This window comes from Sturnira hondurensis, unplaced genomic scaffold (assembly GCF_014824575.4).
Source record: "Sturnira hondurensis isolate 20B ecotype Veracruz unplaced genomic scaffold, ASM1482457v3 Scaffold0014384, whole genome shotgun sequence".
Lineage (NCBI taxonomy): Eukaryota > Metazoa > Chordata > Mammalia > Chiroptera > Phyllostomidae > Sturnira > Sturnira hondurensis.
In genome coordinates this window covers 39,985,758-40,005,158 of record NW_028087015.1, presented here as the reverse complement: position 1 = coordinate 40,005,158, position 19,401 = coordinate 39,985,758, and the positions used below count along the sequence as shown (strand labels likewise).

At 40.8% G+C, this 19,401-nt stretch overlaps 1 protein-coding gene across 3 annotated transcripts in view; it reads left to right on the top strand.

Moving 5' to 3' along the window:
* The window catches only part of FYB1 (FYN binding protein 1), a 152,767-nt gene extending 140,914 nt beyond the window's left edge, over nucleotides 1-11,853 (top strand). For all 3 annotated transcript variants that reach the window (XM_037063218.1, XM_037063217.1, XM_037063219.1), the window contains 4 exons: nucleotides 65-227; nucleotides 8,688-8,721; nucleotides 10,833-10,864; nucleotides 11,600-11,853. In XM_037063218.1, the coding sequence (XP_036919113.1) occupies nucleotides 65-227; nucleotides 8,688-8,721; nucleotides 10,833-10,864; nucleotides 11,600-11,622 (252 nt within the window). In that variant the 3' untranslated portion in view covers nucleotides 11,623-11,853. The remainder of the gene's footprint in view (nucleotides 1-64; nucleotides 228-8,687; nucleotides 8,722-10,832; nucleotides 10,865-11,599) is intronic.
* The last annotated feature ends 7,548 nt before the right edge of the window (nucleotides 11,854-19,401 follow it).

Here is a 19,401-nt window from a genome sequence, read left to right as displayed (position 1 = left end):
AACATATCAATAAATGAATTACTTTAATAATACTCATCAATCAACAATGTTTTTATTTTTCCAGTATGATGGTGAAATTAAAGTCCTCTATGCAACCACAGTTACTTCGTCCTTAACCTCTAAGAAGTGGGGGAACAGAGACCTACCAGTGAAGCCTGGTGAATCTCTCGAAGTTATACAGAACACAGATGACACAAAAGTTCTCTGCAGGAACGATGAAGGAAAATGTGAGTTGCTGCTGACTGTACATCAGTGATTTCCAGCCTTTTTCATCTCATGGTGCACCTAAACTAATTACTAAAATTCTGTGGCCCAGCAAAACATGTAACACATCTTTATATGTTATAAAAATATAGCCAATCTGAGAAAAAGACATAATTTTGATTGTTTTACAAAAAATTAATAACAGTAATTACCTACCTTTTTTGCTCCCAACTGACTTTTTTAAAAATCAGGTGTATATAGAGATTTCCGGTACTAAGAATTAACCAACCAGATGCAAACTCATTATGTGACAGGACCAAGGAGATGCAACTCATATGACCTGTGTATTTATGGTTCAAGACAGAACATTCACACCAGACGGCGGCTATTGTGTTGGCCATGTCATTTTTTTTGACCATTTAAGGCAAAATAAGTCAGTGCCCCTGACTGACTTATTGCATGTTTTAAAAATTCTTGCAGCACTCTGGTTGAAAATTGGCACTCTGCATAGCCCTCCAGAATTTAACAACCACACAAGGTTCTGTGATCACTGCTGTTTTCATGAACCCTTTGTTCTGTGCTTTGTTCATTATGGAAAACATTAAGAAATCTTGCTGTGTGGCAAGCAATGTATTTGATTTTCATCTCTTTTCATCCCCCACCCGCTATCTCTCACACTGCAGAGCCAGCTTGGTGCTTCTCAAAACTGAGCCCCCACAGACACCCAGCATCAGGAGGCCTTTGGGGGTGCACTGAAATTGCAGTGGCCTGGACCCACCTTCGACTCCCTGAGTCGTGCGCTTTGTGGGGTCAGATGGCATCTGTGGTCATAACTTGTCCTCAGCTTATTCTCGTGTGGACTCATGTAAGAATCATGGTGCAAAAGTAGCGAGGGGCACCAGCTCTGGCCTGGTTTTGAGATTTATAACATATGTCATGTTGTGCCCAGAATTTCCAGTTTTCCTGCTGTGCAAATTCTCTTTTCATTTCCTATTTGGACGCATGTAATATGACATATGATGAAAAGACACTTCCTGTCCTCTTTGACTCTGTCAGCTATTAAAGCAGACAGATGGAAATATGTTTTGTGAAATTTTTATTAAAAAGCTTATTTAATTTAACGTCGAGGAAAGAGTAATTCAAAACTTTGTTGTCTTGTATTTAAAATGAGACAGCCAGCCAGCATGGCTGACCCACATCAGCTAGGTTAGTCTGCAGAGGAAATGTGAACTCCACACTGAATTTTAAACACAGGAAGATGGCTCAGGGACATGAGCTTTAAGAACAAAACACAGACCTGGCTGGTGTTGCTCAGTGGATGAGTGTCAGCATGCAAATCAAAGGGTTGCCAGTTCGATTCCCAGTCAGGGCACATGCCTAGGTTGCAGGCCAGGCCCCCAGTAGGGGGCATGCAAGAGGCAACCGCACATTAATGTTTCTCTCCCTCTCTTTCTCCTTTCCTTCCCCTCTCCTAAAAATGAATAAATAATTAATTAAAAAATAATAAACTAAAAAAAGAACAAGCTAAGTGTGTTACTAATACATTAAGAAAAAGAACAAAAGAGACTTCCACCAAGATGGAGGCATAGGTGGAAACACTGTGCCTTCTCCCACAACCAAGTTTGACTACAACAAAGGTTTAGTACACAAAGACACAGCCAAAGAACAGAAAATTGAATTATACGGAAGTCCGACAACAATGAACCGTTCAACCGGGATGGTAAGAGGGGCGGAGCCAGCAGCAGAGCAGAGTCGGGCAGGAAAGATTCCCCCGACCTAGGCATGCAGGTAGCCCAGACCCAGTCAGGGTGCGGGGCAGACTGACTGCAGTTGCACATTCGCGCACAGTGAGACGGACCTCGCAGGCCCCAGTGGGCGAACCCAGTGGTGGAGGGCTAGGAGCGGTGGCACACTCATGTGCAGTGGGACGAAAAGCACGGGCCCCGGTGACGGTGGCAGCTGCGGCACCGGTGACGGTGGCGGCGGGAGGTGGCAGATGAGACTGCCATTGCTCCTCTTTGACCCCACCCCCACATACAGCGTCACGACCCAGCGACTGAGTTGCCCTGCTCTGGTGAACACCTAGGTCTCCGATCCTGATACGTAACAGGCACGAACAGTTCAAAGGATGGCTCAAGAAGAACTCAAAGCCCCAGAGCCCATAACTCTAAGTGATCGAGAAATAGCCAGCCTCTCAGATGCACAGTTCAAGACACTGGTCATCAGGATGCTCACAGAACTGGTTGATTATAGTCACAAATTAGAGGAACATACGAAGGCTAAACTAATTGAAATGAAGGGAGATGTCCAGGAAACCACTAGTGATGGAAAGGAAACTGGGACTCAAATCAATGGAATGGACCAGAAGGAAGAATGAAACATCCAACCAGAAAGGAATGAAGAAATGAGAATTCAAAAAAATGAGGAGAGGCTTAGGAACCTCCAGAACATCTTTAAACGTTCCAACATCTGGATTATAGGGGTACCGGAAGGGGGAAAGAAACAGCCACGAGTGGAAAACGTATTTGAACAAATAATAAAGGAGAACTTCCCCAGTCTGGCAAAGGAAATAGACTTCCAGGAAATCCAGGAAGCTCAGAGAGTGCCAAAGAAGTTGGACCCAAGAAGGAACACACCAAGGCACATCATCATTACATTAGCCAAGACCAAAATGAAGGAGAGAATCCTAGAAGCAGCAAGGGATAAGGGGACAGTCACCTACAAAGGAGTACCCATCAGACTGTCAGCGGATTTCTCAAAAGAGACCTTACAGGCAAGAAGGGGCTGGAAAGAAGTATTCCAAGTCATGAAATCCAAAGACCTACAGCCAAGATTGCTTTATCCAGCAAAACTTTCATTTAGAATGGAAGGACAGATAAAGTGCTTCTCAGATAAGGTCAAGTTCAAGGAGTTCATCATCACCAAGCCCTTATTATATGAAATGCTAAAGGGACTTATATAAGAAAAAGAAGATGAAAAATATGAACAGTGAAAGGACAGCAAACACACAGTTATTAACAACCACACCTAAAACAAAAGCAAACCAAGAGGACAGCTAGATCAGGAGTGGAACCATAGAAATGAAGAACACATGGAGGGTTAGAAACAGGGGAGTGGGAGGAGGAGAAGGGGGGAGAAGGCACAGAAAATAGCATAGATGGTAGGTAGAAAATAGATAGGGGGGAGGGCAAGAATAGTAGGGGAAATTTAGAATCTAAAGAACTTGAGACACGTGGTTATAAACTAAGGGGGGAGAATGGTGGGGAAGGAGTGTGCAGGTGGAGGGGAATGAAGGGGGGAATAGAACAACTGTAATGGTATAATCAATAAAATATATTTTTTAAAAAAGAAAAAGAACAAAACACAGTGATGAGGGTGAAAAAATAGATCTTAAGTTATCTTGGACAAGGTGTGGTTGGCTTTTATAAGGAGAGAATGGAATGTGGGTACAAAGGATAAAAGGCGGGTGGAGTGTGGTATTCAGATTTGAAGCCTTCCTGGAGATAAAGGGTCAACAGGGCTCCAGACCCCTTTCAGCCCAGCGTTTGCGCAGAGGTACTTCTTCCTGATCCAGCCTCATCCTCACCAACTCTCCCATGAGCAACTGGCACCCCAGCCTTACAAACTACTTACTTGTCATTTCCTCAACAAATTATGCTGTTTCATCCTTCTATGCTATTTTTATTCTTGGAATGTCCAAAATTGTCTATTTAAAACAACACAGTTGTCGTTTGACACGTCCAATTGGAAACACATTTACTCTGTACTCCCCAGTCACCCCACCACAACGAATACCTCCCTCGCTCCGCCGAGCTACTACTGCTACTTTTGTTGCTGTAATTGCCTTATTTTTTCACCAGTCTGTTATTAGACTCCGAGGGTAGCTTCAATGAACTCTTCTCAACATTATTATGCCAACACATTCTACAGTGCCTGGCACCTTGCTTAGGGCTTGCTGAATTGCATTTGACAATTTGGAGACTGCAGCCAGAGAACCAGATAAAAGTCTGGTGCACAAACGCTCCCAGGAAAATGTCTGTTGAATAGTTGAACTGGTTAGAAAACAGAAGTCCTCTGTCTGAGCCTTAGTAATGTGGTTCACTTGTTGCACGTCACTGGGGAGCCTCTAAACCTTTCAGTTCCTTATTTCTACATCTTGTGATTAGCAGCAAAGGCATTTGCAATCCAACCCCACGGTGACCCCAGCATTTTCCTTACTGTCCCTTCTTTAACCTGTCCAAGGAAAGAAAGCATCGCTTACTCAAACCTCAGGTTGGTAACAATAGCAACTAGAGGCTAAACCACGAACCGTAATCCCTCCCCAATGTGGATCAGAGCACACGCCATTTCGCAGGCAGTGTCCCATCTGACCGGGTCTCACTCATTGACTTGTGGGCGCTTCCGCAGAGGCATGGAGACCTGCAGGAGGTATTTCTGGCGTGGTCCCAGAGGTTTAGATTTTCTCTCTATTATTGGTGCATATCCCACAATTCAATGTCTCTTAAGCTGTGAGTTTTCCCACCTCTTGTCACTGGAGAAATAATTTCTACAAAAATATGCACTGATACATGAGCTGAGTTATTTGTGGCCCAAATGTCCTCCATTTCTTTGAAGCATCAGAGAAAGGGGGGTTTTAAAGGTGCTTTAAGTTTTCCCAAATCCAGACTATCATTTCTTTGCTTGAGTAATTTTGTGTTCAGTTTGAAAACAACACGTCCCCACTGAAAAAAAAAAATATTTTAAATTCAGAACTTTGAGAAGCCACCCTGATTTGAAGCCTCAGAAATGAGAGGGAGAGAGAGACAGGGAGAGACAGAGAGAGGGAGAGAGAAATTTTATAAAACTAGGATACTATAACAATTTATATTCAGTATTCTATGCTACATATTCTTTTTTATTTTATTACATTATGAGCATTTTTCCTTGAAATTGGACATTGTTCTACTTGCCTGGGTTAGTCTATGGAATATGATCTCATTGTTTTTAAACTGCATGAGACCAAATTGAGTAAATTTAATTTTATATCTGGCCTTGCTCACAACAAGTGAAATAATGAGGATATAATAAAAGTTGTCATTTTTATTGAGTAAAAGAATGGAAAGTATTAGAATGCAGGCATTGTCCGTTTCCGAAAGATGGTATTCTACCTCCTTAGTGATTTCATGCTCACAAGCCCCCTCTGCAAGGCGAGCCATCGGTCCTGGAACTCCCAGCTACACGGCAGCGAGCGAATGTTCGGTGAACACAGAACCGGCACATATTGGGGGTGGGCGTCACTTCCTTAACTGGCTCTACCCCAGAACATATTTCAGAACATTTGTTTCAGGCCACTGTGTTCTGCTCTGTGAATGTGAGGATTCCAAATAATGAATTCCTATTACCGTGAGAATCTCTGCCCAAACCCACTGTATCACGGGGCTAACTAGACATGGAAGTTATTCCCTGTGAGACAGAGCCACAAGGTGGTTTTTTAAATTAATTTCATTCGTTTGTGCTTTTCATTATCATTCTCTTATGATGGTTGCACATGGAACATGTGAGCAAAGGGAACATTTTTCTACTGCAAAGAAAGTATTTCTAGAAACTCTAATGGAGAGATTATATAAATATTCATGGTAAGTCATCCTGGCTGGTGTAGCTCAGTGGATTGAGCGAGGGCCTGCAAACCAAAGGATCAAGGTTCGATTCCCAGTCAGGGTACATGCCTGGGTTGCGGGCCAGTTCCCAACAGGGGACCCACGAGAGGCAACCACACATTGATATTTCTCTCCTTCTCTCCTTCCCTTCCCCTCTAAAGATAAATAAATTTTAAAAAATCTTTTACAAAATTCATGGCAAGTCACTTGTGTGGACACTGTCGTGATTCACGCTTTCTGCAGAAGGAAGATTCCACACAGGGTTTTAAACACACTGTGCAGCAAAAACTGTGCTGTGTAGCAAGTCATTAGCCCTGTAAAGATGCTATTCAATAGTCATTTTACAGCTAACGAACCCCCAATTATCACATCATGTTAGGGAGCTAAGATACAGCAGTGCAGTCCCATCCCTCATTTAATCTCCTTGCTACATTTTTCTTGAAAAGATTCACCATCACTGGCGTTTATGTATCAAACGTAGAACAGCCATGAAAATGGAGTGCTCAACAGAAGAGAAAGCCATTCCTTAGAATTCTTGAACAGTCAGGACGTAGAAGGAAATGTAAGAGGGCTTTGAGAATCTAAGAGAATATGTCTTTGTAATTTATTTATGAAGTTAGATAATTCAGAGGTACATCATGAGTTACTAACTTTGGCATGTAAAGGTCTGTTTTAGTGCTTGCTTACAGATCGTGTTTTATCCAGGTCTACACAATTTTTGCATAATTGAGTTTTAAAAAGTAGTTTACCTAACAGCACAGGAAAATAAAAACCTTTGATTTCTAAAACTATGATTATATTCTCTTTATCTTTGTTGCTGTTAATCTTCCAAAGATTTTTTAAACCAGAAATATGTTTGATACCAGAATACTTCCAGTCTCATACAACACTATAATTTCTTTTGTATTTCTCTAATTTTCTGCCCTTGAATTTAGTTCAGAGAGACGATAAAGCAAGCCCCAACAATCTCAATGAGATTGATGTACATGCGAAAAGCTTCAGTTCATATTGTGTAGTTATTTTTGAATTTTTAACTTAAACATGAATGTATCAAGGAACCAAAGTTGTATTGGTTTACTTTCCAATTTTTAAGAGAAAATTCAAAATGAAAATAAAACCACAAATTTGAACTAAAAAAGTTGGGGCCTTTTACTGTCCACAGAGAGCTGCTCGCGGTTTATCTGGGCCCCAGACAGAAGCGCAGGGAAGGACAGATGTCAGTCGTTGGGACCTGACCCAAAACCGCCGTTTATTCTAACACCTGGTGATCTACACCCGTTTTCTTATTTGAGAGACACAAGTATATTTATTTTGAATTATGGTATATACCGTAATTGTTTCGAGTCTGTTAACATGAAATGAATGAAAAACCTGTGATATCAAAGACTGCCCCAGGATGATGAGTATTAATTTTAGATGTTCTTGCATTAATAATTTCTGCTGCTTTTGCTTTGACCAAAGTAAAAAAGAAGGTATGCCATGGTCTAATTTTTCATACTTGTAATAAAATAGTACTTCACTGTCCTTTTATCATTTTGAAACATGCTTCATTTACTTCCATACTGTACTACAGGAATTCAAAGAAAACCTTGATTCTTTCTTTTTCTAGTATTATTCTTATAAACAGTTTTTGTCTGAAGGTGGTGAGTTTCTGGATAAAATATTTTGGTGAAGTTTTTTGATGCCGGAATATTTCAAGGGAAAGTTCCTTGTCTTAAGTTTTAATCTACAGTTTCAGTTGTATGATTGTAACATTTAAAAAATATGTTTTTGCATGTTAAATCAATAATAATATGACATCAAGGTGGTTAAGCAAGTTCATTACCACTTGTATAAATCTCCACTTACGACCTTCCTGCTTTGCAGGAATATATTTTTACATATTTGCTCTAACTTAGAACCCAAACTATATGTTAGGTGGATCAAGACCTGTAGTTGAGTCAGTGAAAGATGTGCTTTGGAGGCTGTCTTGGCAAGAAAGGAAATGATGCCGACATCCCAAATACAAGGGAGTTCATGCAGTAATAACACAAAACTAATCATTTGAAAGGTTAGTGGTAATTAGATGTCAGATGTTGGATAATTAGATGTTTTTCCTGAACAAAATAGTCCATATTTTTCTAAGAGCATTTTACACTATGAAGGGCAAACATAAGGTGCTCAAAAATATTTTTTGCTTCTTGTATCAAATATGGTCTATTTGCTGCTGACCCAGGGAGTTCCTAGAATCCCCTGTATGTGTTCTTCTGTAACGGTTTGTCCGATCACAGATGAAAATGCCACTGTTGAGACTGTCAAATGGCACGAGCAGTAACGGAAGATCTTTCACACCACACATCCCAGAGTTCTGTTGAAACCGTTGGGATGCTACTCCCCCCGAGCAGCCCCAGGCGAGCTGGTGACTGAAAGCAGCCTGATTCTGCTCATTATTGTGACATTCGATGTGTGAAGTCTTCAATGTGGTGGTATTTAAAATGCCTACCTATGAACTACTTTCATAATTACAGAAACTATGCTTACTAAATTCTTCTTCAAATGGATCACATGGGTGTCACCTTAAGAACTAGATTAAAATTTCAAAGAACCTTACACTACAACCTGCAGTAGTTTAGGGAAGTAAAAATATTTTTTTATTCATAGGGGAAAGGAGGAAGCATTGCAAATGGAGAAAAAGAGACATGTAGGAGAGAAAGAGAAAAGAAGGAAGGAGAGAAAAGTAGACACAACAAAAATGGGTCATATTTGAAAACATACAATTATTCAATATATTATGTTACCTTAAAAGAAATAGTGAAGATTTTTCACGTCTGTACTACTAATAAAATTCATGTCCTTTTTCTTTCATAGATGGTTACGTTCTTCGGAGTAACTTGGTGGACAAGTAAGCCTTTTTTCTTCTCCTATTATACTTGTAAATAAATTTGTATTCTGCTTTAGGAAAGATTCTTAATATTGTTTAAATAATATGGCCTACTGAACTATTATACATTCTAAAACAGTATGCTATACTAATGTCATATGCGTGTCAGCACCCTAAATAAAGTTAAGGGTTTCACGAAGCGTCCCTTTAAATGGACAAGAAACCCTTCTCACTCATCATTCTACAGTTCATAGTTTGATGTATTCACTGGAGACACATTGCAAACATGGGAGACGGGTCAAAGCCACTAACACATGCATCAATACTTCGCATTTCACTTCCTGATTACTGCAGTTGGTTGAATTGAACGATCGGGGACCAATATCTGTCTACGCAGTCGGTGTCAGTGTCACCTCTCACCAGTTTATAGTCTGGCCCTTAACTGGAGGACTTTTCTTTACTCAGACCAGACATAGTAGAGCATTAAGTTGTCTTTTGGGAGGCATGCCAGGGTTGAGATAGCAGTCAATGATTCTTCTATTCTTATGAATAAGACGTTGTCACAGTCTGGTAGTGGTGCGCTGTTAGAGTCCCCCCAAACATTATGAGATTCTGTTCCTGGTAGACTGATGCAAGAAAAGAGCTCCATTATCAGCTGCACCACGTTCCAATACAAAGATTTACAGAATTCAGCCTAAAAGTAATCAAGGAGGATTCACAACCTGTGTCCGTAAGCCACCCAACGCCGGCAGAAAGACACACATCAGGGTTAAGGGCTCTGTCTGTAAACCAGAATAGAGTCAAAAGAAAAATATTTGTAATACTTTTATTTTCTTCAGAGCATTAATCACGGTGCTGGCTCTGGGACTTCTCAGTAGGTTTTATTCTATGGAAGATAGAAATGTCAAAGAAAGAATTTAGAAAGTGTACTCTGTAAGTAATTGTTGGCTTACCACGTACTAAAGTGAACACTTAGGATTCTTTTGAAGGAAGGATGAGAAAATCTGTGCTCTTTGCATTTGTATCAGATTTCATTAGCCACAGCCGCCCTCCATCTCAGAGAAAGGGTCCAAACAGAAGACATAGGGAATGCAGAGCATTTGCCTCCGCTGACCGTGTGGAAGGGCCCGCGGCTGCTCGGTGGCAAAACTGCAGAGCTAGTACAAGGACTAAATGCGGTCTGGTCTAAGGGACAAAGTCACCTACATTTCTCAGCTTTGAAACTGCACCCTACGTTCCGAGGCTATATTAATATTTGTAATACTTTCTATTTTTATGTGTCTATCATTTCCTCCTCCGTTAGATTATAAGCTTCTTGAAATCAAAGCTTGTGTCTTACTCATATTTATATCTCTTGGAATTTAGAAGGCACTCAGTCTAACAGAACAGACCATTTCACAAAAGTTCAGGGCCAGGTAAAACCTAAAATATGTAAAAATAACCCGAACTATTATTATGGATGCCGCCTATCCCCATAAATACCTTCAGAATTATGTAATACAGGAATCACCATAGTAACTATATCTTGGCTACTCATTTTATCACTAATATGTGTGTGTTTTATAGTTAATATTTGTAAATTATACTTACAAACCTACAAAAATGATGCATATATTTCCTATGTCAAATGTTATTGTATTTCATTTAGCATTTGAAATTCAAATGAAAGTATAAATCTGGCATTAACAGGTGTAGGGAATCCGTTAACAACCTTTGATTAGAACCTCCAGCGGTTCTAATGCTCCAGGATTTGTCGGTTCATTTAGTCCAACCCAAGCACTTCCTGCCAAGCTCGGCTGTGTGCTAGGCTCACTGTTGGGTCTGGAGAGGAACAGTGGGTCAGGAGAAGGTGTGGTCTGTGCTCCTGAGGTATGTTTCCATCATCCAATGTGTCTGACAATCAGAAATAAATTGTGGGGTTTTTGAAAAATAATGGAACAAAGGGTTGGGTGAAGCCAGTGAAAGAAGGTGCAAATGAAAAGGAAATTTCTTCCCACTTATAAATCACAGTAACTTCTCACCCTTAAATGCCAGTGTCATATAAAATCATATATTAACCTTTTATTCTAAATATTGCTTCAATGTTAAAAAGATGCTTTCTTTAAAATAAAATGTATTCTCTACTCTTACAGTGATGGAGAAATCTATGACGATATTGCTGACGGTGAGTCTCCCATGGCACCGGCCGCAGAGAACAGGAACGGCAAAGTCCCCGTTCTTACAAATACTAAAAGTAGCTTGCTGGATTAATTAGAATCTTCCAAGCTGATCAGAATTCAAATCACTTGAAAATGTGAGAAGAGGTACCTGTGCTCGTATAACGCAAAAAATTGTTTTTACACATGACTGGAAATCAAGGGAGAATCTCATTTATTTTCTTTGCAAACAGGCGTAGGAAAATAGTTGGTGAATTTTTATTGTACTATGGACCCACGTTTTTGCCCAACTGCTTTCCCACAAAAAATGTGTGTATTTGGTGCTTATTTCATAACCTATAAAATTTGCATTCCCCAACCCTTATCTATTCCTAAATTATGATATGAAAAATTAATCTCAATGACACAAAGCATAGTGCTAGTCATGTTGCCTTCAGTCTCCTTTTAAATTTATTCTCATTGCTATTTAATATGTCCAACCTCACTCACAGAGACTTCCACAAAGCACATTTAATTCAGTGCCAAATAAAATAAAGTACCCGTGAGTCTCGTTCTGATAGAGAATAAATTTGTCCATAAACTTTATTGGAATTGAATACTGAGCAGTAGTTAAATAAGTGTATGACCTTCTACTTTTCAAAATCCTAAACTAGGAGCATCTGAATCAACCGTATTTCCAACCTTGGGATGCCCATAAGGTATGTTTTGCATGGCATTAATTTAATTGTGTTTTTTTCTTTCAGGTTGCATCTACGACAATGACTAAGCCCCATCTTTGGTCACCTGATACCTACGTGAAGTCTGGGTTTGAACTGGCCTATGTTATTGGTTATCACAGAAAACAGATGTGCAAAGCTACTTATCATTTATTATATAATTATGATTATCTTGATAAAGTTTTGACATTGTGGACTTAGAAAATGATCTCTCTGCTTAATCAACATCTGGGAAGACTGCATCATGAAATGTAGGGATTATTAAATATTTAAACATCCCATTTCTGCCTCGGCTATACTTACAAAGGTGGTTCTTGTAGGACTTCAGTAGCAACCCCCATGCAAAAAAATTATTTGAGAAGAAATGACTGTGTTGTCTAAAGAAATATAAGGAAGATGCACAAAGAAACATAAGAGGGGAAATTTTAAGACATACACAAGGAGAAAAGTATTGTTTGCTCCTCTAATTTTGGCTGTCTCTTCTCTCTTGCTGGTGGGTTAAATGTTTATCGAAGTTATACTAGTAGCAGAAATTTTGTATAAAGTTTGTCCCGATTTGTTAATTGTGAATATGTGTTATTTCATAAGAATGCATGCATTTAGGTACGCACACCTAAGATTAAAACTAAAGAAGAATCTAAAATGAGTTTCCTTTTGCAGATGCATATACAGGGTAATTCTGTATTCTGTTTAAAGCTCTGTGGTAACTGAAATAGAAATGAAGGTGGGTTACCCTAAAATTATGCAGAATGAGATTTGGGCTTTGAAATTACCCTCTCATAGCGCTTCTTTACTATGAAGACCTTGTTAAGTTTTTGTTTGTGTTTTTCAATGACCTCTGCGGAGCTCTTTCCGAAATCACTTTACTGGAAAGTTGTGCAACAAAGGGAGTGCAACTCAGTGCACCTGGTATTTATGCTGGGACGTCCCCGTCACAGCACTCTCTTCCCAAAGCAGCCCAGAAGCAAAACGTGAAGCCTCGGGGCCCCAGACGCTGAGAACACTAAGTACTGTGATACAGAGCACAAAATCCTGACCCTCAAGAAAATAGTTTCTGAAGAATGACCTCAAGGAATTGAAATGATTTCAAATGATTGTAAAGAACCTCAAAGCATTCTCATGGGTAGAATGAGAATACTAGTTATAGTATTCTAGTATAACTAGAAATTTCCATTCGATGCACTGAAATTTGAAAATAGATCAACTTCTTTTGCTCAGTTTGTAGATTCTGGAAGAGTGAAGCCCCCAAAAGAGAAGCCACTGACCTCAAAGATCCCCGCCAATTTTGAAATACTTTGATGTCTACTTTTTGGTAGGGAAACCAGTCTATGCTCACATGATGAATTTAATAGCGGATAAAGTCACATAGTTCAGGATGTTTTTTGTTTGTTGAAATTGATAACACACTGATATAACACACTGACAGTATATTTCCAGTTATTTTTTCTGATTGATTGAGAACAGAATATACTCAACAGAGTATCAGTTTTTAAAATTCCAAATTAAGTCAAGGGAATATTTTAGAGTTTGGAATTGCACAACCCAAAATAGACACACACAACTATGAAAGATTTATGTAGTAAACAACCATCTTAATATAGAATAAATATTTGAAGTATTAACTTTAATATACTAAATGTTATTTCTGTTATAGTCTCATGTATGGAATTTGTCACGTGAGAAGAGCCACAAATAAATAATACCTTCAGCCTTTCTCTCCTGTAACTTGATGCCACGTCTGAGCCCTTCTACCTTTTTGCTTCAGCCTCAGAGGAGGGGATACCTCCTGTTCAGGACCAAACCTTCCATCAGTGCTCTTAATAATTTGTCTCATTTCTAGACATTGAGATAACCAAGGGCAACTTCCTTCAACTTCCAATAGTGTTCAACCCTTGCCCTTTATCCAAACACTAGTGTAGAGAATAAGGTGTCACTTCTCCAATTCAAAGCCACAACCTTTATCCCATTTCTTCCACTTGCCTGCTCTGGAGTTTTCTTGCTCCACAATTCATTTATTCTCTTTCCCTTTTTTAATCTCTCTCTCTCTCTCTCTCACCCACACCCCCCCTGCCCTGTGTACCCAACTGTCCCTCCCTACACTGGGGTCAGACTGGCATTGTTCTCTGATGATTCCTCCAGCCCTCCCAGCTTTCTCTGCATTTCCTCTCACGCATGTACTTTGTTCAGGGGGAAAAAATTAATGCATTTTCACCTCATATTGGTGTCTGTGTTCTCGAGGATCAGCACTGAATACAGCACAGCTAAGAGTTTGTAAAATGTACATCTTCCTCCTCCGGTCAACTGGATCAGAATCTCTGGGGAAAGAAGTGTTTCATCAATTTTNAATCTCTCTCTCTCTCTCTCACCCACACCCCCCCTGCCCTGTGTACCCACCTGTCCCTCCCTACACTGGGGTCAGACTGGCATTGTTCTCTGATGATTCCTCCAGCCCTCCCAGCTTTCTCTGCATTTCCTCTCACACATGTACTTTGTTCAGGGGGAAAAAATTAATGCATTTTCACCTCATATTGGTGTCTGCGTTCTCGAGGATCAGCACTGAATACAGCACAGCTAAGAGTTTGTAAAATGTACATCTTCCTCCTCCGGTCAACTGGATCAGAATCTCTGGGGAAAGAAGTGTTTCATCAATTTTTAATTCACTCTCATATGAATTTAATGTTTAGCCACTAAACGTCTTCAGCCAGCCAGATGAGGACCTCGGGAGTCAATGCTGCCCTTCTGAGATACCTGCCTTCCGGCCCAAATGGCCAGCCATTTGGCTCCCACCTCTCTTATGCCCATCCCGGGCCACCCAGGAAGAGCATAACCCTGTGCCAGGTGACGGGAGCTGAGACACCCCGACGGAGCAGACGGCTGACGGGGCCAGCTGCATGCAGTAATTCGCCCCTTCTTTGAACAGGGTCTGGCAGGCCACGTCCACAAATGAAAGGGCCGCTGAGAAGCCTGAGGCAGATACTAGGGATGCCTCTTTCTAGGAATTATACCCTAAAACTTAGAAACATGATGTCAGTGATAGCCAGGTGGGAACATTTAAAAGGTTTTTTAAATTTTGTTTTGAGGAATGGTTTGTCTTCTATGACAGAGAAGACGTAAGCTTATTCAAAAGCTCATGAGAAGGATCTAATGGAGAGGAAAGATGAAAACATACAAAAGATGAGGGACAATCAAAGATCTAAATTTCTTGAAAAGATAGATATGCAATTTTTCTTAATAATTTATTTATTATTCCATCTGTGAAATGCTAAGCATTGAACTGAATGGACGCATCCTAAGGACTCAAATATCACCACTTATGATCATCATTATTATTACTAATTTTGAAATACTTGCTGATGCTGGCTCTATGGTCACAATTGTGCTGTGTGTTTAAAGGTTCCTTTTAGTGACTGTGTACATCATTTCTTGACCCCTGCTTCAAATGATCAGGTAAGGTATGTCACCTCAAACAAGACTCTGAACTTTGCTAACCGACTCAGAATTTTCATTTATAAAATGTGAAACTCTCTACTTCACAGGGTTGTACATAGTCAACCATTTAGAGTGCCGTCTGACACACGCTCTTATCATCCCGCCTGCTTGTTGGCTGTTGTGCACTTTGAATGTGTCAGAGCCATGAAATCCTATCAACAGGGGCGTAACTTCAGTGGCGGTAAACTGTCTCTGAGTCCCAGTTACTTGCCAGCTGATATGTGAGGGTAATGTAGAAACTCTTGAGGTTTTTATAGAAACACAATAAAAATTTTTGAGTAATAAGCGTAATGTCCTTGCCAGGTCCAGGTTCCACATCTGAGCATGAAGTCCCAGTGTGCCGTAGCATTTTGCACTTGGTATTTCCTGCAGCTACACTGTAGGGAGATCGTGGGCATAGATAGAGATGTAGATACATTGAGAGAGATACACATACACCAAGTGTATTTTATTTATATATTCAACACATAGTAATATTTTTACAAAAAATGTGGTACGCATTTTATATATATATACATATACATACACTCTCACAGCTTTTCTTAAAGAATTTGGTCTTCTCTTTTTTCCTGGCTCTCTTTGGTTAGAGACGTTGGTGGAGAAGCGATTCTTTCCTACAAGAAACACTGTAGCGTCAGCATGATAAGTGGTAAGAGGCGAGTGGTGGTAGCTTTGGGGCGGGGCTGTGGCAAACAGTGCAATATAAGCTCTGTGTACAAGACTGAGCAGCTGAGGGGCCTGGCCACTTTGGGTTGGGCCCCCAGATCCCTCTCTCTGACCTTCTCTGTTCTGCCCTGTGCCCCCAGACTGACCTCCACAAACTGCCTCAAGAGGCCCCCTTGCCTCGGAGCTCCCATTTTTTTTTCCAATCAGGGGCACTAGCAAGCCATCAGAGGGCTAGGAGAGTGAGGTTTGGGCATTCATTCTTCCAGCTTCCTCCTTGAGGTCCCTTCAGGGGTGGCTGTGTCCTTCACCCAAGGTCACCGCTCTGTCAGACAGGCTCCTTCACCTCATGCTGACTCTCTGGATTCCAGGTCTTCTTCTACCTGTTCCTTCTGGGTTTGCCACCAGCCCCTGAGGTGACCAGTTGCAGGGGATGGCCCCTCACTACGGGCTTTCTCTACACACCGCCCATACATTCACAAACAGTTCTCAGGCTTTCCGCCTTCAGTTTGCCATTCGTTTCCCATCTGTGCCTTAGTGTCAATATGACTTAACTCTTAACTGTGAGTCCAGTATTGATAGAGCCTTCTGTTTCCAAAAGAAGCCGATTATCAAGGTCTATCTGTATAATTTCTACTATTTCCAGTTGACTCAATTTTCCCGAAATGAACTAGGCAGACCAAACAAATGATCCCTGTATGCCAGATTCGACTCGTGGGGTGAGTCTGCACCGCTGGCCATTTACAACGGGAAATTTGTCAGATGAATCACACGGTACTCTGTAGCCATCCAACCTGCCAGTTATGAGTCTTTGTGTGGGTGAGTGATGGAAAAAATGTATTTAGTGCCTGTGACACCCAGATTCCATTTCTGTCAGTAGCACCAAATGCCACTGAAAGGTCTACTAGGAATGCAATCATAAAACCAATGCTGCTGCCCACAAAGTCCTCGGCACCTGATATGTTGCAAATGCCGTGGCCCGGAATAGAACAGAAACTCAAAGTCAGATTGGGGTTTGGCCCTTGCCCAAATGAGAATGATAGTCAATAGCTAACATATAGGCTGTTTGTGGCCATATCTTTATTAGCAAATGAGAGCAAAGAAATACCTTCTAAGAAATACCTTCTAAGACCACCAATGTCGGGCCTTTCATCTCAATTCTTGGGAAAAGATCTTTGAAACATTGTGACATCTTCCGAAATCTTTAATTGATAGAGAATTTTATTCAGGCATGTAAATGATCTCTTTCTCTTCCAATGCATGATCTCACAGCAGGCCAACGGAGACCGAAGCTTAACTGTCCACTGTGTTTCTAGCGGCAGCACTGAAGTGTTTAGGTTATGATGAAATTTAGGTTATTGTATTTGAGCTAATATGATATGCTCATCAAGGCTCCTACTGGGATGGTAGGAGCTGTGTTAAGAAAAGTATTAAAATGCTGTCGCCCCCCACATATGTCAGAGGACTAGAATAGTCGCTTGGTTTCTCCTCTCTCAGACGTACAGATCCAAAAGAGGTCTACCAAGCTGTGATGGTTACTAACTTCTGAGGACTAAATAAATGTGCAGGACTACAAACCAAAACCACAAAGTATTCAAGGACACATAAAAGTTTCTTCGGCATTCATCTAGAGAGAAACAACACTGACAACTCTGTTCTTCCTAAGACAGCCGTCGGACTAAATGTACAAGAAGATTTCTTAGGTTGAGTTCCCAAAAGTGGAGCTTGAGACTGGAGTCCTTCCGTGAGGGATTTGTGGAGGGGCTTGCCTAGGGCACCCCTGTAAGGAGTGAGGAGGCAAGGTAGCTCCGGGAAAGCAGTTGGCAAAGATGTGGGTCCAGCTGCAGCCCAAGGTCAGCCTCATTCCAGAAGGAACACTGAAGCAGGAATGGCTCCGCTGAGTCGTGGCACACTGAGGCGAGGGGGCTGGGCCGTACCCCTCCCCTCCTCTAGGTAGGCTTTGGCTACAAGAGGCTTCCTCCTCCTCCAACGCCAATCTCCTCTGCTAGGCGTATCTGAACTGAGCATCACTGCCCCTTTGGTCTGAGGACAATTCTCTGCAGTAAGGTGCAACAAGTGGGCTCTAGCAGCCAATTCTTACAGCAGCTGAGGGGTGAGTGCACCTGCCAGTTAACAGGGACAGATCAGAAGTAAACTTTCTGCAGAAATAGTGCTTCTCACTTCAACGAAGAAGAGACATAATATTATATGAAATCCTAAAGCTGGCCCTTCTCTCATCATAAGGGCTTGTCCTGGACTGTCAGGTCCTGTCCGCATCCTGCATCATTTCCATTGCAACGTTACCTAGGTAACGAAATTTCCATGGGGCATGTGAGTTGAGAGGCAGCTGGAGGGTGAAAGTCAATTCCATACAAAGGCTGCATCGTCACATCATCTTCACCATGCACTGGCTTTGTCTGAGGGCTGACTGTGTACTCGACACTGCTGGGTGTTTATGGGCTGTGTCTCATTTAGATGTATGCCAGTGCTACAAGTCAAGCCATTTTACTATGAATAAAGGAGGCGTAGAGACCATGTATGCTTTGCCCAGGTTACATGGCCAATATTAGGCTTATACTCCATGTCCAAGATCTTAATTTTGGGGTTATCTTGCTTCCCATGTGTATATGATACACACTGCTCCCAAATCTTTCTGAATAATTAACACAAAGCAAAAAGAAGCACAAAAAATATCAATGAGACACAAAAAAGCCAGAAATCTGGAAAACTGTTGATTCCTTTTCCATTACAATACAGACAACAGTTGGAAATGTCACTGTTGAATAAGGTGAGGAGCCCAGCTTCACGAGAGGTAGTTACAAGACTAAAAAAATTAATTTAATTAATGCTAGGTAAATTCAAGAATATGAGCTATAAAGTCTACAGGAACTTCAGAAAAAAGCGATGGCAATGTATTATAATTGTCTCTTTAACAAACATATCAGAACTTACGTATTCAAGGTAGCATTGTCCCCTTCAAAGTGGTCAGTGGTAGGGATCCATTGCAGGGGTTTATTTAAGGCTAAGATTCACTATGCCAAAAGGAGGGATTTGGCCTTCAAGTCTGCCTTTAGAACTTAAAAAAAATTATTTCAAGAACTTTGTTATCAAAATATAATAAATATTTATTCTTTGAAAGTGGGTTCGATTTTTACAAACCAGCTAAAAGTACTGGAACCTCATCTGCCATGCGAGGTGGATGAACAAGCAGGGCAAACAAGCCCTGTGACGTTCTGTGTCACAGAAGCCCTGTGACATTCTGTGACCTGACTGTGCGTTAATGACAGATTCTTGTTCGTCCTCAATTGCCTCTAAACTTTCTTAATATCTAAAGATCAATGTCATTGAATATTTAATTTTTAAGTTCATAAGTGATAGTATAACAGTTTCCCATCTCTCCCTTCATCACTCTTTAAAAATTAATTTACTATTAAATAAAATAGAAATAAATTTAAAGCTCCCTGTGTACTTCACTTTATTCCTTTCTTCCCTCCTTCTCAAACGAGATCAGGTGCACTCAGGGCACTATGGCCGAAGACCCTTCCCTCTTCCCCAAAGGACACCGGCATACCTACTTTTGGTGTTTATCATTCTCATGCATTTCTGTTGTACTTTCATTACATGTTTATGTATCCCGACATTTTTAAAGGACTGTTTTTTACTAGTTAATGTTTGAT